Consider the following 17,726-nt stretch of genomic DNA (forward strand, 5'->3'; position numbering starts at 1 on the left):
TTTAGCGCCGGGTGCCGACATCATTTGTCCCCTACAGCTGGCACTGATTCTCCTTCACAACATGTTTTCCTCAACGTTACCTTCTTACCACCATCATGTTCTCTCTTATCTTTCTTTTCATTCCCCTGGCTTTTGCTCAACAATCCGCAGTCACGGACTATGCGCCCTCCGTAAACCAGCCATGCCCTGACCTCACGTCAACGGAGTTTGTCCGCGTATGGGAGCCTCAAAATCAAACATTGAACGCTAAAGAGGAGAGTTACGTCTCAACTCGTCAGAATACAACCATACCTATCGCTTGGGGAGACTGGCTTGGGGATGGTTCACAGATAGGCTACAACTTCTCTTCGTTCAAAGATCTTCCCAAGGTCGGAATCGCTGTCCCAGGTGGTGGTCTGAGAGCAGCCCAGGTCGGCGCCGGTACTCTCAGTGGCATTGATGCTCGTGATCAGTCTGCTAAATCAGCGGGAACTGGTGGACTTCTTCAAGTTTCATCTTATATCACCGGGTTGTCAGGCAAGTGAATACTACTACTACTCCCAAACCCATTACTCATTCTTCAATTCCCCTACTTTCTAGGTGGCTCATGGGTAACCTGTTCTCTCATAATGAATAATTTCCCCACGCTGCACGATTTAGTCTTTGGCAACGGAAAGGAATTGAACGGCTGGCAGCTCAACCTCCCCTTCGTAACTCCTGACGGAAGTAACCTGTTCTCGGAAATGAATCAGTATTTTTTTGGGAGCATACTCTGGAGTGTGATGGCGAAAGCCAAAACTGGCATGTTCGTGATCCATCTCCCCTTTCCCAAACATTCTGGATATTGAATTTCTCTCGCAGAGACACTTCTCTAACAGACGTGTGGGCTAGGATGATATCTTACCACTTTCTAAACCAGACTACATCCAAAAACTTTTTCACGAATGACTCTGCCCACGGCGCAGGTCAGTTGTGGTCGCACGTTCCTAAACTGTCGGCCTTTCAGAAGTTTGAGCTACCTTTCCCCATGCTCGTCTCCGATTCACGACCATTCAAATCCAACTTGACGACGGCGTTAACTCTCGAGCCTACCGTGTATGAGGTCTGGTCTTTCTTTTCTGTTGACCCGCTTTGTGACTGATTTGAGAGCTAGATCACCCCTTATGAACTGGCGTCGTACGACCCAAATCTGTCAGCCGGTGCAAATATGACCTATGTCGGGACACACATGACAAACAGAAAACCTGAAGGTGGATCCACTTGTGTGACAGGTTTTGATCAAGTAGGCTTCGTAATGGGATCGAGCGCTAGCCTCTTTAATGTGAGTGGGAACGTTCATTGAGGTCGTTAATTGTGTTCTTATCTGTTTCCGAGGTCAGCAAATACTTGATTTTGGACACAACACTCTCCAGGGTTTCTCCGATTCTGACGGTGCTGGACTCATCTACGTACTTTCCCGTCAATTGAGTGAAGTACGCACCCGTGCGGACGATGTTGCCAATTGGCCCAGTCCGTTCCACGGGTTGAAGCCGGAAATTTTCGGTGACTCTCCATCTACATGGCTCGAGCTACTAGATGGCGCATCTAACCTAGAGAACGTCCCCTATGGACCTCTTTTCGTGAATAAGAGGGCTCTCGATGTGATCGTCACGGTGGAGAGCAGCGCCGATGACCCTCAGAGCTGGCCCAAGTAAGTTCAGATTAGATTCTATTCATGAGCTTGAGAGTTTCACTAACAGGGTTATGTAACAGTGGCAGTTCGCAGATTGTTACGTCGAGACGACTGAACACAATCTTGAAGTCTTCACATCAGCCCTTCCCCCCCATTCCACAGGACCCACAGGCATGGATAGAGACAGGAGTACGCAGCCGCCCAACATTCTTCGGATGCGACCCCACTCAGAACCCCCCCGAGTATCCTCTCATGATCTACCTCCCGAATGCGCCACCCTTTAATGGCGACGATCCTGTTGCCAAGTTCGTGACTACACAATTTACATGTTGACAGACAGCTAATGAGTATCCCTTCCAACAGCACTGCCACTTTTCGTCTCACTTACACTTTGAAACATTCCCAACTCTTGTTCGACCAAGTTCGCAATAACGTCATTTCCGGATTCGTCCCAGGTACAAACGAAGCCGACCCAAACTTTGGCAAATGCCTGCAATGTGCCGCCATTGACCGTGCTCGAATGAAGGTCCAACCTTCGATTGCACGTTCAGATTTCTGCGGGAAATGCTTCCAACAATACTGCTTTGACCCTCAACATCCTCCAAGTCTTTCGCAAGTGCCAAATCGGAAACTCCAATTCGTTGATCCTGACCCCCAAGGAGTGGCCCAACTATCGGGTTTCTTCGCGGTGAACAAGTTCAAGCTAATCGGAGGTCTTATTGGATTGATCGTATTCATCGGTTTAGTTATTGGCGGGCTGTGAGTCCTTTCATTGACATCGCGACTAGAACTGATGGTTAATTCACCTCAGGATATGGTGGAGAAAGCGTCGGGATGTGAAATACAAACGTGTCAGTGCTTTGCACGGCGAGGAACCCTTGAACAAATCTTATGCAGATTATGTTCGCCCAGAGTCATACGAATTACCTGCACATCAAGGGAGTCTCAAGGTTGATGTTGCTGACGGACGCGCTCTATAGTGTAGATCATTTTTTATCATCTCGATTGGGGCTTGGTGTCGTGGACCATCTGCTTTTAGTTCGACTTTCATTCTGTACCTATTATGTTATCGAGGTGACCTCGTGTTCATATAACAGCATCTAATATACAATATAACTATAACTCACGCACACCTGGCTACTGGATATCACCCAAAATCAGAATCATTGCGACCGCGTCACTCTTGTAATGGTGTTTCCTCAAGGTGGTATTAATTAAAGTCTACCAGAGGCGGTCTTCCAACTCGTGTAAAGGTCGTTTTCGGTCTGTTCTCCAAGATCACCGACTTGTACCCGTCTAGTTCCTGCTGTAGATCGTTATTGAGTGCCACCACAGCTTCATGGGACTTCGTCGAAGCGAGCAATTTCTACAGAGATATATGATGTTTGTGTAAGACTGGAGTAAATGAAGATGACATACATGCTGAGTCTCAGCTAATTCGTTGCGAATCCTTTCCACATACATTATACGCTGAGCTGGATTACGATGGCCAATAATTTCAGCATTGAAAGCGCTCAACTTCTGCGCCTCTTCCTCTGCTAGTGCATTTCTGGCTGAAAGAGCTTCTAGGTGGTCGCACAAACCATAGTATGCTTCTTGGTACTTCTCCGCTTCGATCAATTCTGTGGTCAGTCTGCAAGAGTAACAAAATATTAGACCTCTAACATGAGAAATGAGGAAGTAAATCCTTACACCTCAACCTCAGCTCTTAAGCCGTCTTCAGCCATCTTTCCTTTTTGTACTAGTAACGACAGTTTCTGTACACTGTCATGGGCGACGGTAGCTTGACGCTTCTCCTCCTCCAATTTCGCCTCCAATTCACTTAATTGACGCTTGAAAATATCCAGAGATACTCGCAAGTCGTTTGTGGTGTTTGTTGCGGTCTGGAGTAACCCCTCTGCCAGTCCCCGTTGTTCCCAAACTTCCTTCAGTTGCAGCTCTACCGCCTGCTTTGCAGCCTCCGCTCCCCAGAGTTCATTTTCCTGCACATGTACAAGAGTTCGAACTACCAGCAACTCTTCCATGGCGGAGGAGTACGCAAGCAAGGTTTGTTTTTGTGCAATGTCGAATAATGAAGTTTCTTGCTCTGCAATTTCAAGTTTCACCGGCAGAAGTAGATCTAGGTCGTCCTCGATACGCTTTTGAAGGCCACTCAGTGAGGCTGCCAAGTGCTGTTCGGGAATATACTTAGTGGCGTTTTCTTGGCAAATCCGTATTTCAGCTTCAGCTTCTCGCAGACACCCGTTTAAAAACCGATGGTCGTCGTTTACTTGTATGATAAGACGGGCGAGCTCCGATACTTGGCATTCCGAATTCATAAGCTTTCGCTGAGTACGAAGATGCTGAATCTGGAGAGTCGAGTGCCGATGCTTCAGGTCGTCGTATAAGGGTTTTGAGATCGTCGTCGATGCCAATTTCCCGTACATCTGGGTTACGTTCTCCAAAACGATCCTATGGTTCTCCAGCTCGTTAAGAAGCGAGCTCACTTTAACGGAGCTATCTGCCTGACAATCGCGGTACTGTTGTTGCAACTGCTCGAATTCGTCCCGAGCATGCATGACCTCCACTTTTAACAGCTGAATCGACTCCCCCTGAGTCTTAATCTCCTGATCTTTCGTCTTCAGCTGTGACTCGCTTTTTTTAATCTCTGAAGCAAGAATTTTTTCCAACTCGGCAACCTTCTTGTCCTTCTCCCTAGCCTCTTCTTTCCGCCTTGTCTCGGCAGTACGTAGCGTCCTCCTGACTTCACTAATGTCCTCTTGTTTGGCCATCACCTCTGTCCGCTGATTTTCCGACCGACGCAGTTTCGAAGCGAGTTCCTTAATCTCTGCTTTATCTGCTAAGGACTCACGTTTGAGTTCCTCAAGTCTGTGCTCGAGCGCAGTTCCTTGCTTCGCTTGCCTTTCAAGTCGCTCCGTCAGTTCAACTTTGGATTTCTGGTTCCGTGCTAGTTCCGTTTTGAGTCGTTCGACTTCTGCACGATGCTTAAAGTCTAAAATCAGGATGCGGCATAAATTTTAGGCATAACACGCACGGATTTTTTCCCTTCGTTATGTATTCGTTCCAGGTCTTCAAGCTTTCGTTGTAGAACCGCGTAACGGTCATTGGTGATAGGCATGGCAAGTACTCGTTCCCCATTCGCTTTTGCCACAGATTTGACATGGTCACCATAGGTATTGGGTCCTGGTATTCAGCATGGATATGTAAGCTGTGTTGGTTGACTCCCATGAACTGAGGGCGAACCTGGAGTTCCCGATTCCTCGTTTCTACATACTCGATTCACCTCGTCCAGAACTGCGTCTTTCTTATACGAGTTGGATTGAGCCGCTATGAGCACACTTTGAGAACCCATACTATGAATTAAATTGGCCCAGAAAACCTTGAGTGGATTGTGCGGGTGGTATGCCCGACTCTGCAATTGAGCCCGTTAAAAATAAATTAAAGTGAGAAACATCTATACTTTACCTTTCCCTGACTGAGGCCGCTTCCCCTTGACGAACATTGTGGGTGGATCCTATCAGAGTTATGAGAGAAGAAAGCCAGAACGCTGCCAGGCCTATCCCATTTTCAACATGTGCTCACTCACGTGACCGTATAGGGCGATGCAGAACTAATTATGACTGACTTGACATTGGACAACTCAACTGGGCTGTAGCCATGTTCAGACTGCAGATCTTCGTAGCGTTCAAGATACTACTGCATGAAGTGATTAATTATGGGGATGTTAAAGGTGTCGGAGGTGAGCTTGCAAGCGACTCCATGGTAGATAAATCCACTTTTGTCGGCTTTGTCGGGTGAAGTACGAGGTTGCCCAGCCTGGGCGGTGTCTCCCTATTGATAAACTCCATTTTTGTGGGAAGTTTTGACGCTGCTTGTCGAAGAACTGATCATGTTGTAAACGCATAGCTCAAAAGTGCGTCAGAACTGTCTACTTACTATCCCGTGCAAGCTCCTCACGAATAGGAACACCGCCAATCTCGAATATAACACGTCCAGTGGGTTGTCGAGTAGCCCAGAACTCGAAGGTACCTTTACCTTTGCCCATACGGGTTTCATTTCCCTAGAGTAATGCAAGGAATGAAAACAGTGTCTAATGAGTTGCTGCAACACGTACTTTGATGCAAACCGGGATATCTGGAAACACTCTAAGCCACACCTTTGCTCCTTTCAATGCTTTCAACTTTCTCTTGATGACCTCCTCCACAGTGGTTAGCTGCTTTGCACTAAATCTAGCACCATTCCCCTTAATTCGAATTCCCCACTGGCCAAATGCAAGAGTCGTCCCACGGACAGAACCGCCAGTTGGGATTGGTATGACACCTTTGTGTCTTTTGATGTATTTGACTTGTCGAGGTGCGAGTTGAGAGCGAGAGCGAGTGAAAACAGTCATGGTGTTGGACACATTGGTGCGTGGACGGATAAAAGGCAATACCGTCTGCGACAGCGACGAGGAAAACATGAAGGAAGACTTTGCTTATGTAATTCTGACTGTACTCCGCCTCGAACGTTGACTGTCTCGCCGATGAGTGACAAGAAACGGCCCTTGGAATTTGGTGCAGAAGCATCCAACAGCAAGAAGTTGAAAAGGTTTGCCACTTGGACGCTCTCTTTCACGATGAACTGACAGTCCTTCTTTTCCAGTGATGTGAGTGCATAATAGTTCCTTTTTTTCTCCCCAGGTGATTATTTTCCCTTGGAATATGAGGATTGACGTGTCTCTATAACCCTTTTCATTCCCCAGAATAATGGCACCAAAACCCCCTCAGCAACGGTGAGTAAACATACGTGACTTGAATCTCATCCGGAATCTCATTTCCAAGTTCCTCCAGCTTTCAGCGGAAGAGATTGCCCGAAAACGAGCAGAGCTTGCTGCGAAAGTTGCTGCGATGCGAAACAACGCATTGGGAACTGGAGCAGGACCAATTCAACTCCCTGCACCAATACCCAAACTGCCCACAACCTTACCCAAGGGTTCTACGGCATCGCCTTCAGTTTCAGGAGGACAGACACCTGTGGCAGGCTCACCTGCTCCTGCCGGTGGTCTCATGATGCAAGACCTTGCCAAACGTGTAGCAGAGGCTAAGAGGAAAGTTGCAGAATATCAAAGTAAATCTGCCGTCAAGGATAACCCGTATATGGTGTGTTTCTGCATATTTTTATTCCCAATCTCAATTAAGACTGACTCGCAATTTCCACAGTCAATGCCGCAGACAGGGAAGAACAAGAATCGACTGCCTGAGCCTGCTCAACAAGGCTCTGGGTTGAAAATGACCGCTCATCCTTTACTACTCGACCAGACAACCCCAGCACCACAGTCCAAAAAAGATCGTTATAAACCGATGCAACCTAAATTTGCCTCAATCAAGGTTCACAACTTGCTCGCTGCTTGCCTGTAATCTGCTCTTAACTTAACTCTTTGTAGGCAAACACGAGAAACGCCCCCACACCTACCCCGCCACCGCCGCCTGTAGCGGTTGTTGAATCTTCTAATCCCTATTCGTTTGAACCGTCGTCGTCTAAGGACACCGGTTTTTTGGGTGCTCCCCGCGAACGTGCTGGTAGAGGGTTCCGTTTCAATCCGAAGGGCAAGTACGCTGCCATGGGCAATGAAATGCGTCGAGAACAACAGCTAGAGGCTCTTAAGCAACGTATCGCGGAAAGTGCCAGGAAAGCAGGGTTGGATGGCGACATGGGAATCGAAAGAGGAATCAAGGTGTGTGTCTACGTTCATTCGAACATCGAGTCTTGCAATAAATTATCCTTGAATAGCGACCGCCACCGCCAGAGGCGGAATGGTGGGATGCCCCCTTACTTCCAAACAAGAACTATGACGACCTGGACACGATGGGAATGGAGAATCTGAATATTAAGTCAGCAGATTCTCCCATCACAATCTACATTCAACATCCGATTCCCATCCCAGCTCCAGGAGACAAGAACAAAGTCGCCCTCAAGCCGCTCATGTTGACCAAGAAAGAACAGAAGAAAATGAGGAAGTTGAAGAGAGCGGCAGAACTGCAGGATAAACGGGATAAGATCAAGATGGGCCTGTTACCCCCTGATCCACCCAAAGGTCGTGATTCCAGATTTTTGCAATTCATTCTTTTTAATGATTTCTTCGCAGTCCGTTTGGCCAACCTCATGAAAGTTCTCACATCCGATGCCGTTCAAGATCCAACGAGAGTCGAAGCCAAAGTGAGAAGGGAAGTCGCTATGCGGAAACACACACACGAGAAAATGAATACCGAGAGAAAGTTGACTGACGAGCAGAGGAGGGAGAAGTTGGAAAACAAAAAGGTCGAGGAGGAAAAGAAGGGGATATATGGAGCTGTTTACAAGTCAGTTCTCTTCATGTTCTCTCCTTTTGTCCTTATTGATTTTGCTCATACTTTTTCAGAGTCAAGAAGCTGACAGATCCCTCTCATCAATTCAAAGTTCGAAAGAACGCCGAACAGCTCAATCTCACTGGAGTGTGTATTTTCAATCCGAACTTCAGCATGGTATATGTCGAAGGGGCTGCGAAGTTCATTCGGAATTATAGACGACTCATGACCGTCCGTATCGCATGGACGGAGGCCGCACGACCGCGTGAAGGAGAGGACGTAGAGATTGATAATGACGCTGAAGAAGGCGACGAAGTGCATGCAGGGGGTAGTAGTAGTGCAGTCGATGTGGAGAACAGCAACGATCAGGCAGCGGGGGGTCTGGAAGGCAACAGATGTGATCTGATATGGGAAGGACTCTTGAAACATCGCGAGTTCAACACCTTCAAGGCTCGAAGTTGCCCTACCGATGGTGCGGCCAAGGAACTTCTCGGGGAGCGATTGAAAGGATATTGGGACCAAGCCAAGAACTGGAAGCCGGAGGAAGAAGAGCTGTTTTGAATGTTTACCCTTGATCAAGATTTGTTCTCTGTCCACTCATGATAGTGCCTATCTCTATCTTTCCTCGCAAAAGAATTGGTGTCATTCGAAAACAATGGGTAACCGATCCTGCGTAGTTAACAGACATTATAGAACGCTAGGGAGAGTCAATAGTGGAAAATATTTGTGGTGGGGATCCTCAAGGTATCATCACTCGGAAGCGTCTAATGCTTCGTTCAAATTTTGCACTGGAAATAGATAATGAGTCTACAATAACGGAAGCAAATATAAGCGAAATATCACTTACACTCATCTCTGAGGTGGAAGTGTTCATAATGAGAGCTACAATAAGTCCATATAACCCCAAGACTTCGGCAAAGATGAGGATCAAGATCTTAAACGAGAGTGAGCAGGACATCCTGAAGGAAAAGGTCCTTGCTGATTTACCATTCCGACGAAGAGACGTGGCTGCTGAGCGGTCCCTCGAACACCGGCGTCACCGACAATACCAATAGCAAAACCAGCAGCAAGACCAGAAAGACCGACGGATAGACCGGCACCAAGTTGAACGAACCCTTTCGCGAGCGACATGGTAGGGGACACTAGATGATGTAACGTCAGTATGGGTCACGTAGGGCACGATCTTAACCTACATTCTCCAGCAATCAAGACGGAAACGACCAGACCATAGATCTAGGTCAAAGTGAAGACAGTTGAGCAGGACAGAACGCACGACACGTACGGCAATGATACCAGCCATAATGACTGGGACGACACATTTCATCATTAAGTCCGGCCGTAGTACTGACATGGCGGAGATACCGACACCAGATTTTGCAGTACCGTAACTGTAGACAAAATACTTGAGAATCCGCAGTCGGCGAGTATGGTTGTTCGAAGCTCACCTTGCTCCTATGCCTGATATTCAGTGCGTAGGTGAGCATTCCGTCTCTCGCGACACGGTGATATAGCTAGCAAAATGATAACAAAGAACTTACAAGTGAAAACAATGGCGCTTGTGCATCCCTGTGGAGGGAAATTTTAAGAAGATGAACACCTGAGACTGAGGGAAGATACTGACCATTGCGCTGAAGAAAGGAGCATAGACAGGGCAGAGATCAGACATGTTGAGGTATTAATGAGCAAAGTTGAAGAATATGAGTTGCAGAAAGAGGAGCTCGACGTGGATGACGGTGCGGTCGATGTTGGAAGGTACGGAGGTTGTTGAGAGCTTAGGCAACCTAACCCTAGTCGGAGTTCCAAATCAGTTGGTCACGGTAAGGTCACGGTCAGGAGAAACGCGCGCGCTGCATGAAAGGCCTTCAAAATCTGACTCGTATATCGATACGCCGCTGTTCCTCTACAACTACCACCATGTCCTCCTCTTGGACCGCACCCAGAATTCGAGAAGAATTTTTCAACTTTTTCCGTTCAAGAAACCACACATTCGTTCCTTCTTCCTCAACAATCCCGTATGAAGACCCAACTCTACTCTTCGCAAATGCTGGTATGAACCAGTATAAATCCATCTTCCTTGGAACAGTCGACCCGAATTCAGATCTGTCTAAACTTAAACGTGCCTTCAATTCCCAAAAGGTATGCCCACCCCACTCATTTGAATATGTTTGCCGATCGTGATCGAATTAGTGCATTCGGGCTGGAGGGAAACACAACGATTTAGACGACGTAGGAAAAGATTCGTATCATCATACCTTCTTCGAAATGTTAGGGAACTGGTCTTTTGGAGACTATTTCAAAGTATGTGCACACTCTTCCTCCTTCAAGGCTTACTTGTGACACGAATTAGAAAGAAGCCATCGCGTACTCTTGGGAGCTCCTGACAGAGGTTTACAAGCTTCCCAAAGACCGGCTTTATGTCACGTACTTTGAAGGCGATCCCAAAAACAACTTGGTACCTGACATCGAAGCGAAACAGTACTGGTTAGACCAGGGGGTACCGGAAGATCATATATTACCAGGAGATGCGAAGGATAACTTTTGGGGTACGTTTGAACGGCCCTCTTTTGCGGTATCGTATTCACTTTACCAGAGATGGGTGCTACCGGGCCTTGTGGTCCATGTAGGTCAGTCCTACTGAATACACTCTATTAATCTATCTCATGTTTCTCATGACCTCAGTGAAATACATTACGACCGAATCGGTGGTCGGAACGCTGCTAAACTGGTCAATCAAGATGATCCCGATGTATTGGAGATTTGGAACAATGTCTTCATTCAATTCAACCGCGAGGATGATGGTTCTCTCAAGCCCTTACCATCGAAGCATGTCGATACTGGCATGGGATTTGAACGTCTAGTCTCGGTCATTCAAGACAAACGTTCAAACTACGACACGGATGTTTTCTTTCCAATATTCGAAAAGATACAAGCCATGACTGGCGCTCGCTCTTACCAGGGCCGATTTGGTGACAATGATGCCGACGGAATAGATACCGCGTACCGCGTTGTCGCGGACCATGTCAGAACCCTGACCTTTGCTCTCAGTGACGGGGGTGTACCCAACAAAGACGGTCGTGGTTACGTATTGCGGAGAATATTGCGCAGAGGTGCCCGATATGCAAGGAAGAAACTTGGTGTTGAGATTGGATCTTTCTTCTCATCTCTGGTTCCTGTCGTGGTCGAGAATATGGTAAGGCATTATTTTTCAGTCGTAGGCATATCTATCTTACGAGCGTCAGGGCAACGTCTTCCCAGAGATAACGAAGAAAGTTGACGAGATTAAGGAAATTCTCGACGAAGAGGAGCAGTCATTCTCCCGCACTTTGGATCGAGGAGAGAAATTATTCGAACACTACGCCTCTCGTGCAAAACAGCAAGGAACCAAAGAGCTAAACGGCAAAGACATATGGCGGTTATACGATACTTACGGCTTCCCCGTGGACCTCACTCGCTTGATGGCTGAGGAACTTCAATTGGAAATCAACGAGCAGGAGTTCCTGGCTGCTCAGCAAGCGTCTAAAGAAGCGAGTAAGGCAACTTTCAAGAAGGGAGAGACAGATATCATCAAGTTAGATGTGCATGATATCGCCGTTCTTGAGAGGGATAGTGGCGTTCCAAAGACGGACGATTCTGCTAAATACAGTACGTTCTCTTTATCATTCCCTACAGAGGATACCGACATTTGTCAGGTTTTGGAAATATCAACGCTGTTGTCAAGGCCATCTTCTATAACAAATCGTTCTTGCAATCCACATCAGATATACCTCTTGAGACTAGCTTTGGTGTACTCCTTGATAAGACTAGTTTCTACGCAGAAGCTGGAGGACAGGAATATGACACAGGAAATATCGTCATAGACGGTGTTGCCGACTTTGCGGTCACCAACGTGCAGGTCTATAATGGCTATGTCGTGCACACTGGTCATCTTAAGTACGGACGGCTTGAAGTAGGGAACGAGGTTATTTCTTCTTACGACGAGGTAATGTGGTTGTCTAATTGATTGACATGAACTTCGGCATTGATAGACCTCACGGGCAGCTTCGACGTTGGCCGTTGCGAAATAACCACACAGCCACCCACATATTGAACTTCTGTCTTCGTGAAGTTTTAGGTGATCATATAGACCAAAAGGGATCTCTGGTCGCTCCTACCAAATTACGATTTGATCTCTCGCATAAAGCCCAAATAACGAACACTGAGCTCCAAAAAATCGAGTCGATGTCATTGGATTGGATACGCAAGAACGTCAAGGTCTTCAGCAAGGACCTCAACCTCCGGGAAGCATATAAAATTCCGGGACTTCGTGCCGTCTTTGGCGAAGCGTACCCCGACCCAGTCCGCGTTGTCTCACTCGAGTACGATGTAGACGACATCGCCAAGGATCTAGAAAACCCTCAGTGGCGCAAGACCAGTGTGGAGTTCTGCGGTGGAACGCATGTCGCCAAAACGGGTGATATCAAGAATTTTGTGATCACGGAAGAGTCTGGTATTGCCAAGGGTATTCGTCGAATTACCGCGGTGACCGGTCATGAAGCACAAGAAGTCACTCGTATAGCCCAGGGTCTGCAGGCGAGGTTGGAGCAAGTCAATGATATGGTCGGTAAAGAAAAGGATGGTCATCTCAAGGCCCTCAACGTCGTAAGTCTCCCGTGTTACCGCCAATCTTGATGTGATTTCAGTCGTGTTCATAGGAAGTAGGACAGTCTGATATCTCTGTCATCAAAAAGACGGAATTGAGGGATCGGCTTGCAGTCATGCGGAAGGTCTTTGACAAGCAGATCAAGGAGAAGGAGGCCTCTGCCGGGAAAGCTGTAGGTTTGCATTATTGAATACATGAATCTGACTTTGATGACTGCAATGTCCAGGCGCTGGAGGATTTCCAAGAATTCCTCAAGACCAACGCGGATGCGGAGGCGTACATTAAGAACCTCGATGTCGGTGGCAACGCAAAGGTAGAACCTGAGTAAAACATGTTTCATCATTCGCTTAGCGTGGTTACAGATCCTTCAAAGCCTGGTAGTACAAGCTAAGAAGTCCGGGAAAACGATTTATGTCTTTAGTGTCGACAGTGAGGCTAGCAAAGTAGCTCATGTTAACTATGTGTCACCCTCTTTGAAAGCCAAGGGGGTTGATGCTCGGACATGGGCACAGCGCATCACCGAGATACTAGGTGGCAAGGTTGGTACATTTGCAATCGATATCGATACTCGAGCTCGGACTGACCACTCACGACAGGCTGGGGGCAAGGAAGATTCTGCCCAGGGGATAGGAAGTAACGTGTTGGAAGTTGACACTGCACTCGCTGCTGCGAAGGAATTTTTGACGCATTAGACCATAAGGGATATCATTGAAATTTGTATACAATACAATGCTACAATGCTAACTTCTTATTTCCTTCAATATTATGTCATTCGTCGGCGACTCGCAGTGCTCTGAACGGCGGTGGCCTGTTCCATTCCAATCATTTCCTCAACAACAGCTTGAGCTTGGTCCCAATCCAAAAGCTCATCTTCCTCCTGTGTTTGTTTTGAGCTGTCGACCTTGCCTGCACCTAGACCCCATCCTCCGGAACTGGCATATGCGGCGGCGGTCTCTATATCGGGACTCCTCAACGAATCCAAAATCTCCCTTCCTCTCTCTCGCTCCATCTCCAACAGATTCCCGGCGGCAATAGTCCGAGGTGTCTCATCACCTGATGGGTCGCCTTGGTCTCGTGTCGTCGAATGTAAAGTATCTTGTGCGTTACTCTTCACGGCTATTCGACCCCGCCGGTCCCGAGGGACACCGCCAGACAAGAAACTGGGTGCTCTAGGTGAAACATCCCTAGACTTGAGGGACTGACCGCCACGAGCCTTCAAGTGGGAGCGCATGGAACGAGGGGACCGAACGATTCGCAGAAGGTCGTTCACGGCAGTCTCTCCCGGTGCTGGTAACGGTGGAGGTGCTGTCAACGAGAACGCGGGTGGACGTGACCTTGCTTGTGCACTCAACACAAGGAGCCTGTTAAATAGGACTTCATAAGGGAGGGTCGACTAAAAAGAGGACATTTCCGACTGACATTTGATGAAGTCGTGAAGGAAAATCTGGGCTGTCTTCCTGTTTGACCCATATAGCTAGACGAGTGTACAACCTTCCAGACAAGGGTAGAATAATTTTGTCCCGGAAAGAGCGCAGAGCCAAGGTTCTGATGTCAATGGACGGCGTTGGGGCGTTATTTAGACCAGTGGAACCTTGAGTGACTTGTCTGCGGGGCGAAGATGGTCGGTTTCGATACAGGGCGGACAAGAGAGGGTCGTTCTGTAGCGGTAACAAAACCTGAACAAGTGATTCAATTTAAAGAGTGAAGTCGCTGGAAACAACCATACCCCTTCTACGTATGTCAGTACTTGGTCCCAAAAGAAACCCCAACGGTCGACTACTCGGCCAACCAGTTTGTCATCCTCCACGCCGTTCAGTTTCGCATTCAGAGTAACCATTCCTGAGGTTAATAGTTCTATTGTATCATTCTCCAAGGTCGCCACACTCCGAGAAGGTGATGCAGATACAACAGCGGCAATATGTTGCTTGACATATTGGTTGAGATCCTCTCTGTGATACCAGAATTTAAGAACTGATTTAAGTAGTGCTGAGAGAACACTGACATTGGGACTCTAAGATGCTCACCATTGAAGAGAGGAAGGAGGTTGACATGGAGAGCACCCCAAGGGTCGGACGAGCTCAGCGAAGGCATGAGAGTAATTGAGCCACGTGACCAGGACGAATATTCGCGCCCTTTCGCAGCCTTTCGCGTTTATAGTCTCCGGCTAGATATAAACATTTGTTGGGACCACGATGACCAGTATGACTAGCTCGTACATGTCTCATCCTTGGTTCCGTCTTCCATCCATGAAACGTCGACATTCTCCTGAAGACAACCCTTCTTCACAAACCAGAAAGCGTCCGAGAGTAACTCTCGAACGGGGTTTTTCTCACATGTCTTTGAATAATCCTCCAACAGACGTCAGTCAACTTCCATCCAGCTCGTCCTCCTCATGGTCATCACCCCCTCTTTCAGTGATGGAAATAGAGGAAACAGCCGCCGATTCACAACCATTGTTTGTGACACGGCCTGATTTTATCGAGGAACCTATCTCTCCTCCACAATCATTCACCAACACCACGGACGTAAAAATGAAGGGCACCTCGTGGTACGAACCTGAACCCGACCGTGAGCCTTCCTATATTCGTAATCAGTCCTTCCTGAAATACAACGCTCGTTCCTGTCGTGCAGGTATAATAATCACGGACTTGGACTCGTCAGACGATGAAGACCCGTACGAAGACCAACCCTTATCTATATCTCCTGCATTACTACAGCGAATACGGGAACGCGACTTACTACAAACATACGTTCCTCCGGAACATAGTCAGGCCCTGGTGTTATTCCGCCCTCTCACGATACCCCCTCCATCAGAAGAAATAATAGAAGATACGTCGCCATCACCATCACCACCCGGCGCACTGCCGGAAATTCAACTCGACAAGCAGAGTATTCCAACCATAGCACAGGTAGAAACCGATGAAGACAAAATGGACGTTGAACTATAAAATGTACATTATCCTCCAAAAATGACTCATACAGGAATTCAAAAAATAATAGAACTGAATAGAGAAGTGCAGGTCGAAACTACTAACTGGAAAGGTTTCCCGCTCCGAACTGCACCATGTCCTCTGGCCTACGCTGCGTTCCCTGCTCTGACGTTGACGGATAAAGACCCTCCGTAAAATTGAGCTGTGAGTGGTGATGCCTCGCATGAGCGTGAGGGTGTGGTACGTGATGCATCTGAACTCTGGTGGGATATGGAGAGCTCAGAGTAACGGGTGCAGAGTTTGTGGTGCCTTTTGAGGCGTGATGCAATTGAGAGGGATGGAGATGGGAATGATGGGGTTGGTGCTGATGTTGGTGTTGTTGTGAATGCTGGTGCTGGGGTTGTGTTTGTGGTTGCACGTAAATATGGGAGTTGGGGACCGGCTGCTGCTGTTGAGGTTGCTGAACATGATAGATGGAGGGTTGCAAAGCGATGGGATTCGCACTCTCATCGTGGGAATGGATCTGGGAATGTAAAGGCTGCTGAACATCGACAGGAGGACGCTCATCATCATCCAATTCCTCGTCAACATCGTTCTCCGCCGAAAGCGCTCGCTCCTCTCCACTGACGGCCTTTTGAGCAGCGACTTCCTCAGCAGTCAGGAACCGACCACCTGGTCCTCTAGGACGTCGCATAGCATGTTTATGACGTGATTCGTGTAGATACGGCTGTCAAAGAAACGTGTTGGTTTACTGTGAGAAGCATAAAGCGAGGTTACTCACTTTGCGCTGTCGAGACAAACGATGGAGTTCCTCAAGACGAGCACGGGCTACTCGTCGTTTGAGAATACGGAAATACTGCTTCGCGTTAACGTAGAGAGGCTCGTCGTCATTGTGCTGAACGTCGTGGAAAGAAGTGGAAGAGGGTTGCTGGTCGATATAGTTATTGAGTTGGTAAGCGTTTGGGGGAAAAAGCTGATCGACGACGGACGAGCTCTCCATCTGTGATTGGCTCCCGGCTGTTAGCGGTCAACCAGCAAACCACACAGCCATCGGCCAATTGCAATTCTCATATCCACGTGACCTCATGGAGGCTAAACTCAAGGCACTCAGAGTCGTCGACCTCAGAGCCATCCTCACAAAGGCTGACCAGTCTGCTCCTGCAAAATCCAACAAACAGGATCTTATTTCTCGCATCATAGCTTCGGAACAGGCTACTGCGGTGTATCATGCAGAGCACGGTGCTCCAGATGACTTGTTAGCCCCCCCAGAAGAGTGAGCTCGCGAGGTTCTTTTCTTTCTTTCTTTCTTTGGTCTTAATCGAATCCTAGTGTCGATTGGACGGCGGAGGAAGCTATTGCAAAGTCTGCGGTAGCAACATCAGAAGTCGCCGTCAAACCTCTTTCCAAAGCAGTAGATCCTCCGACAGCAGCGGCAGTGCCACCATCGTCAGTAGCATCGTCTCAACTTCCGGAGGCCTCAGCGCAAGTCGATCCTGAAGAAGAGAAGCGAAGAAAACGCGCTGAAAGATTCGGAATTCCCCTTGTCGAGTCCAAAAAAGCCAGACTAGCTGCCCAACCGCCAGCTGTAAGACTCCAACACACACTGATCACTGATCAAAGCTCATTCTCTTTCCAGGACTCTGAAGCACTCAAGGCACGCGCTTCTCGCTTTGGTATCAAGACGGATGGCACCGGAAAACCTTTAGACACGCCTCAATCTGGACATAAGCGCGATCTTTCTGCTACGGAACAGATTGATCCAGAGGAACTCGAACGTCGAAAAAAGCGTGCGGCCAGGTTCAACGTGGGAGCTCAGGCTCAAGGTTCTGTTGACCCAGACGAACATAATAGACGAGAACAACGTGCTGCACGCTTCGGTATAAAACCAACTGTGAGCCTTTCGATTCCATCGTTTCCTATCTGTACTCACAAACCTTCAGGCTTAGTTTTCGTTGCATGCCCCTTTTATTGTTGTGCTTAAGCTAGAAAATATTGTAAATCATAACAGTCATCGTCCTTTTCATTAACTGATCCGCATAGGTACAGTGTTAGACTTCAACAGTATGGAAACTACATACGTTAATGTTCCAAAAACTTGGGGTATGAAAACATTGTATAGTTTAGCAATAAAGAGTAATGACCAGTAAAGCCGAGCGAGAGAGAAAAAAAGCAATGAAAACATG

At 47.7% G+C, this 17,726-nt stretch overlaps 10 protein-coding genes across 12 annotated transcripts; 5 read left to right on the top strand and 5 right to left on the bottom strand.

Annotated features, from left to right (window-relative positions):
- The first annotated feature begins 80 nt into the window (after window positions 1-80).
- E1B28_009898 (uncharacterized protein) lies at window positions 81-2,783 on the top strand. Its single transcript, XM_043154826.1, has 8 exons — window positions 81-516; window positions 580-784; window positions 841-1,081; window positions 1,133-1,300; window positions 1,359-1,669; window positions 1,732-1,956; window positions 2,015-2,410; window positions 2,463-2,783. The coding sequence occupies exons 1-8, from the start codon at window positions 96-98 to the stop codon at window positions 2,629-2,631; spliced, it is 2,136 nt and encodes a 711-aa protein (XP_043007284.1). The 5' UTR covers window positions 81-95; the 3' UTR covers window positions 2,632-2,783.
- Window positions 2,784-2,861: 78 nt separating this feature from the next.
- E1B28_009899 (uncharacterized protein) lies at window positions 2,862-5,153 on the bottom strand (the record flags this gene model as incomplete). The annotated part of the gene is made up of 7 exons (XM_043154827.1): window positions 2,862-3,017; window positions 3,071-3,284; window positions 3,344-4,635; window positions 4,686-4,834; window positions 4,895-4,978; window positions 5,031-5,063; window positions 5,117-5,153. 7 exons carry the CDS (start codon window positions 5,151-5,153, stop codon window positions 2,862-2,864), a joined length of 1,965 nt encoding a protein of 654 aa, XP_043007285.1.
- A 211-nt stretch (window positions 5,154-5,364) lies between these two features.
- On the bottom strand, window positions 5,365-6,041 carry E1B28_009900 (uncharacterized protein; the record flags this gene model as incomplete). Its single annotated transcript, XM_043154828.1, has 3 exons — window positions 5,365-5,534; window positions 5,588-5,711; window positions 5,766-6,041. 3 exons carry the CDS (start codon window positions 6,039-6,041, stop codon window positions 5,365-5,367), a joined length of 570 nt encoding a protein of 189 aa, XP_043007286.1.
- Window positions 6,042-6,143: 102 nt separating this feature from the next.
- Window positions 6,144-8,610, top strand: E1B28_009901 (uncharacterized protein). Its single transcript, XM_043154829.1, has 9 exons — window positions 6,144-6,238; window positions 6,293-6,296; window positions 6,393-6,422; window positions 6,481-6,789; window positions 6,850-7,017; window positions 7,074-7,364; window positions 7,421-7,724; window positions 7,776-7,989; window positions 8,049-8,610. Exons 1-9 carry the CDS (start codon window positions 6,174-6,176, stop codon window positions 8,533-8,535), a joined length of 1,872 nt encoding a protein of 623 aa, XP_043007287.1. The 5' UTR covers window positions 6,144-6,173; the 3' UTR covers window positions 8,536-8,610.
- Window positions 8,611-8,675: 65 nt separating this feature from the next.
- E1B28_009902 (uncharacterized protein) lies at window positions 8,676-9,756 on the bottom strand. The gene is made up of 7 exons (XM_043154830.1): window positions 9,596-9,756; window positions 9,420-9,540; window positions 9,257-9,362; window positions 9,168-9,207; window positions 8,962-9,116; window positions 8,822-8,908; window positions 8,676-8,762 (listed from the first exon to the last, which is right to left on the bottom strand). Exons 3-7 carry the CDS (start codon window positions 9,323-9,325, stop codon window positions 8,751-8,753), a joined length of 363 nt encoding a protein of 120 aa, XP_043007288.1. The 5' UTR covers window positions 9,326-9,362; window positions 9,420-9,540; window positions 9,596-9,756; the 3' UTR covers window positions 8,676-8,750.
- A 66-nt stretch (window positions 9,757-9,822) lies between these two features.
- ALA1 (Alanine--tRNA ligase) lies at window positions 9,823-13,311 on the top strand. The gene is made up of 12 exons (XM_043154831.1): window positions 9,823-10,110; window positions 10,162-10,272; window positions 10,322-10,517; window positions 10,565-10,598; window positions 10,654-11,164; window positions 11,214-11,616; window positions 11,664-11,953; window positions 12,013-12,612; window positions 12,666-12,785; window positions 12,840-12,926; window positions 12,976-13,152; window positions 13,210-13,311. The coding sequence occupies exons 1-12, from the start codon at window positions 9,826-9,828 to the stop codon at window positions 13,303-13,305; spliced, it is 2,910 nt and encodes a 969-aa protein (XP_043007289.1). The 5' UTR covers window positions 9,823-9,825; the 3' UTR covers window positions 13,306-13,311.
- Window positions 13,312-14,722, bottom strand: E1B28_009904 (uncharacterized protein). Of its 2 annotated transcripts, none has more exons than XM_043154832.1 (4): window positions 14,638-14,722; window positions 14,340-14,562; window positions 14,033-14,289; window positions 13,312-13,974 (listed from the first exon to the last, which is right to left on the bottom strand). In XM_043154832.1, exons 2-4 carry the CDS (start codon window positions 14,448-14,450, stop codon window positions 13,377-13,379), a joined length of 966 nt encoding a protein of 321 aa, XP_043007290.1. In that variant the 5' UTR covers window positions 14,451-14,562; window positions 14,638-14,722; the 3' UTR covers window positions 13,312-13,376. The 2 variants fall into 2 exon arrangements, with proteins under 2 accessions (XP_043007290.1, XP_043007291.1); XM_043154833.1 differs by having other exon boundaries at window positions 14,340-14,584.
- An 81-nt stretch (window positions 14,723-14,803) lies between these two features.
- E1B28_009905 (uncharacterized protein) lies at window positions 14,804-16,580 on the bottom strand. Its single transcript, XM_043154836.1, has 2 exons — window positions 16,325-16,580; window positions 14,804-16,270 (listed from the first exon to the last, which is right to left on the bottom strand). Exons 1-2 carry the CDS (start codon window positions 16,541-16,543, stop codon window positions 15,644-15,646), a joined length of 846 nt encoding a protein of 281 aa, XP_043007292.1. The 5' UTR covers window positions 16,544-16,580; the 3' UTR covers window positions 14,804-15,643.
- On the top strand, window positions 14,829-15,587 carry E1B28_009906 (uncharacterized protein). 2 transcript variants are annotated; one of them, XM_043154834.1, is made up of 3 exons: window positions 14,829-14,973; window positions 15,029-15,181; window positions 15,245-15,587. In XM_043154834.1, the coding sequence occupies exons 2-3, from the start codon at window positions 15,031-15,033 to the stop codon at window positions 15,559-15,561; spliced, it is 468 nt and encodes a 155-aa protein (XP_043007293.1). In that variant the 5' UTR covers window positions 14,829-14,973; window positions 15,029-15,030; the 3' UTR covers window positions 15,562-15,587. The 2 variants fall into 2 exon arrangements, with proteins under 2 accessions (XP_043007293.1, XP_043007294.1); XM_043154835.1 differs by having other exon boundaries at window positions 14,829-15,181.
- A 5-nt stretch (window positions 16,581-16,585) lies between the features above and the next one.
- E1B28_009907 (uncharacterized protein) lies at window positions 16,586-17,707 on the top strand. Its single transcript, XM_043154837.1, has 5 exons — window positions 16,586-16,816; window positions 16,873-17,128; window positions 17,180-17,434; window positions 17,484-17,537; window positions 17,590-17,707. Exons 1-4 carry the CDS (start codon window positions 16,629-16,631, stop codon window positions 17,487-17,489), a joined length of 705 nt encoding a protein of 234 aa, XP_043007295.1. The 5' UTR covers window positions 16,586-16,628; the 3' UTR covers window positions 17,490-17,537; window positions 17,590-17,707.
- The last annotated feature ends 19 nt before the right edge of the window (window positions 17,708-17,726 follow it).

Source organism: Marasmius oreades, chromosome 6, assembly GCF_018924745.1.
Source record: "Marasmius oreades isolate 03SP1 chromosome 6, whole genome shotgun sequence".
NCBI lineage: Eukaryota > Fungi > Basidiomycota > Agaricomycetes > Agaricales > Marasmiaceae > Marasmius > Marasmius oreades.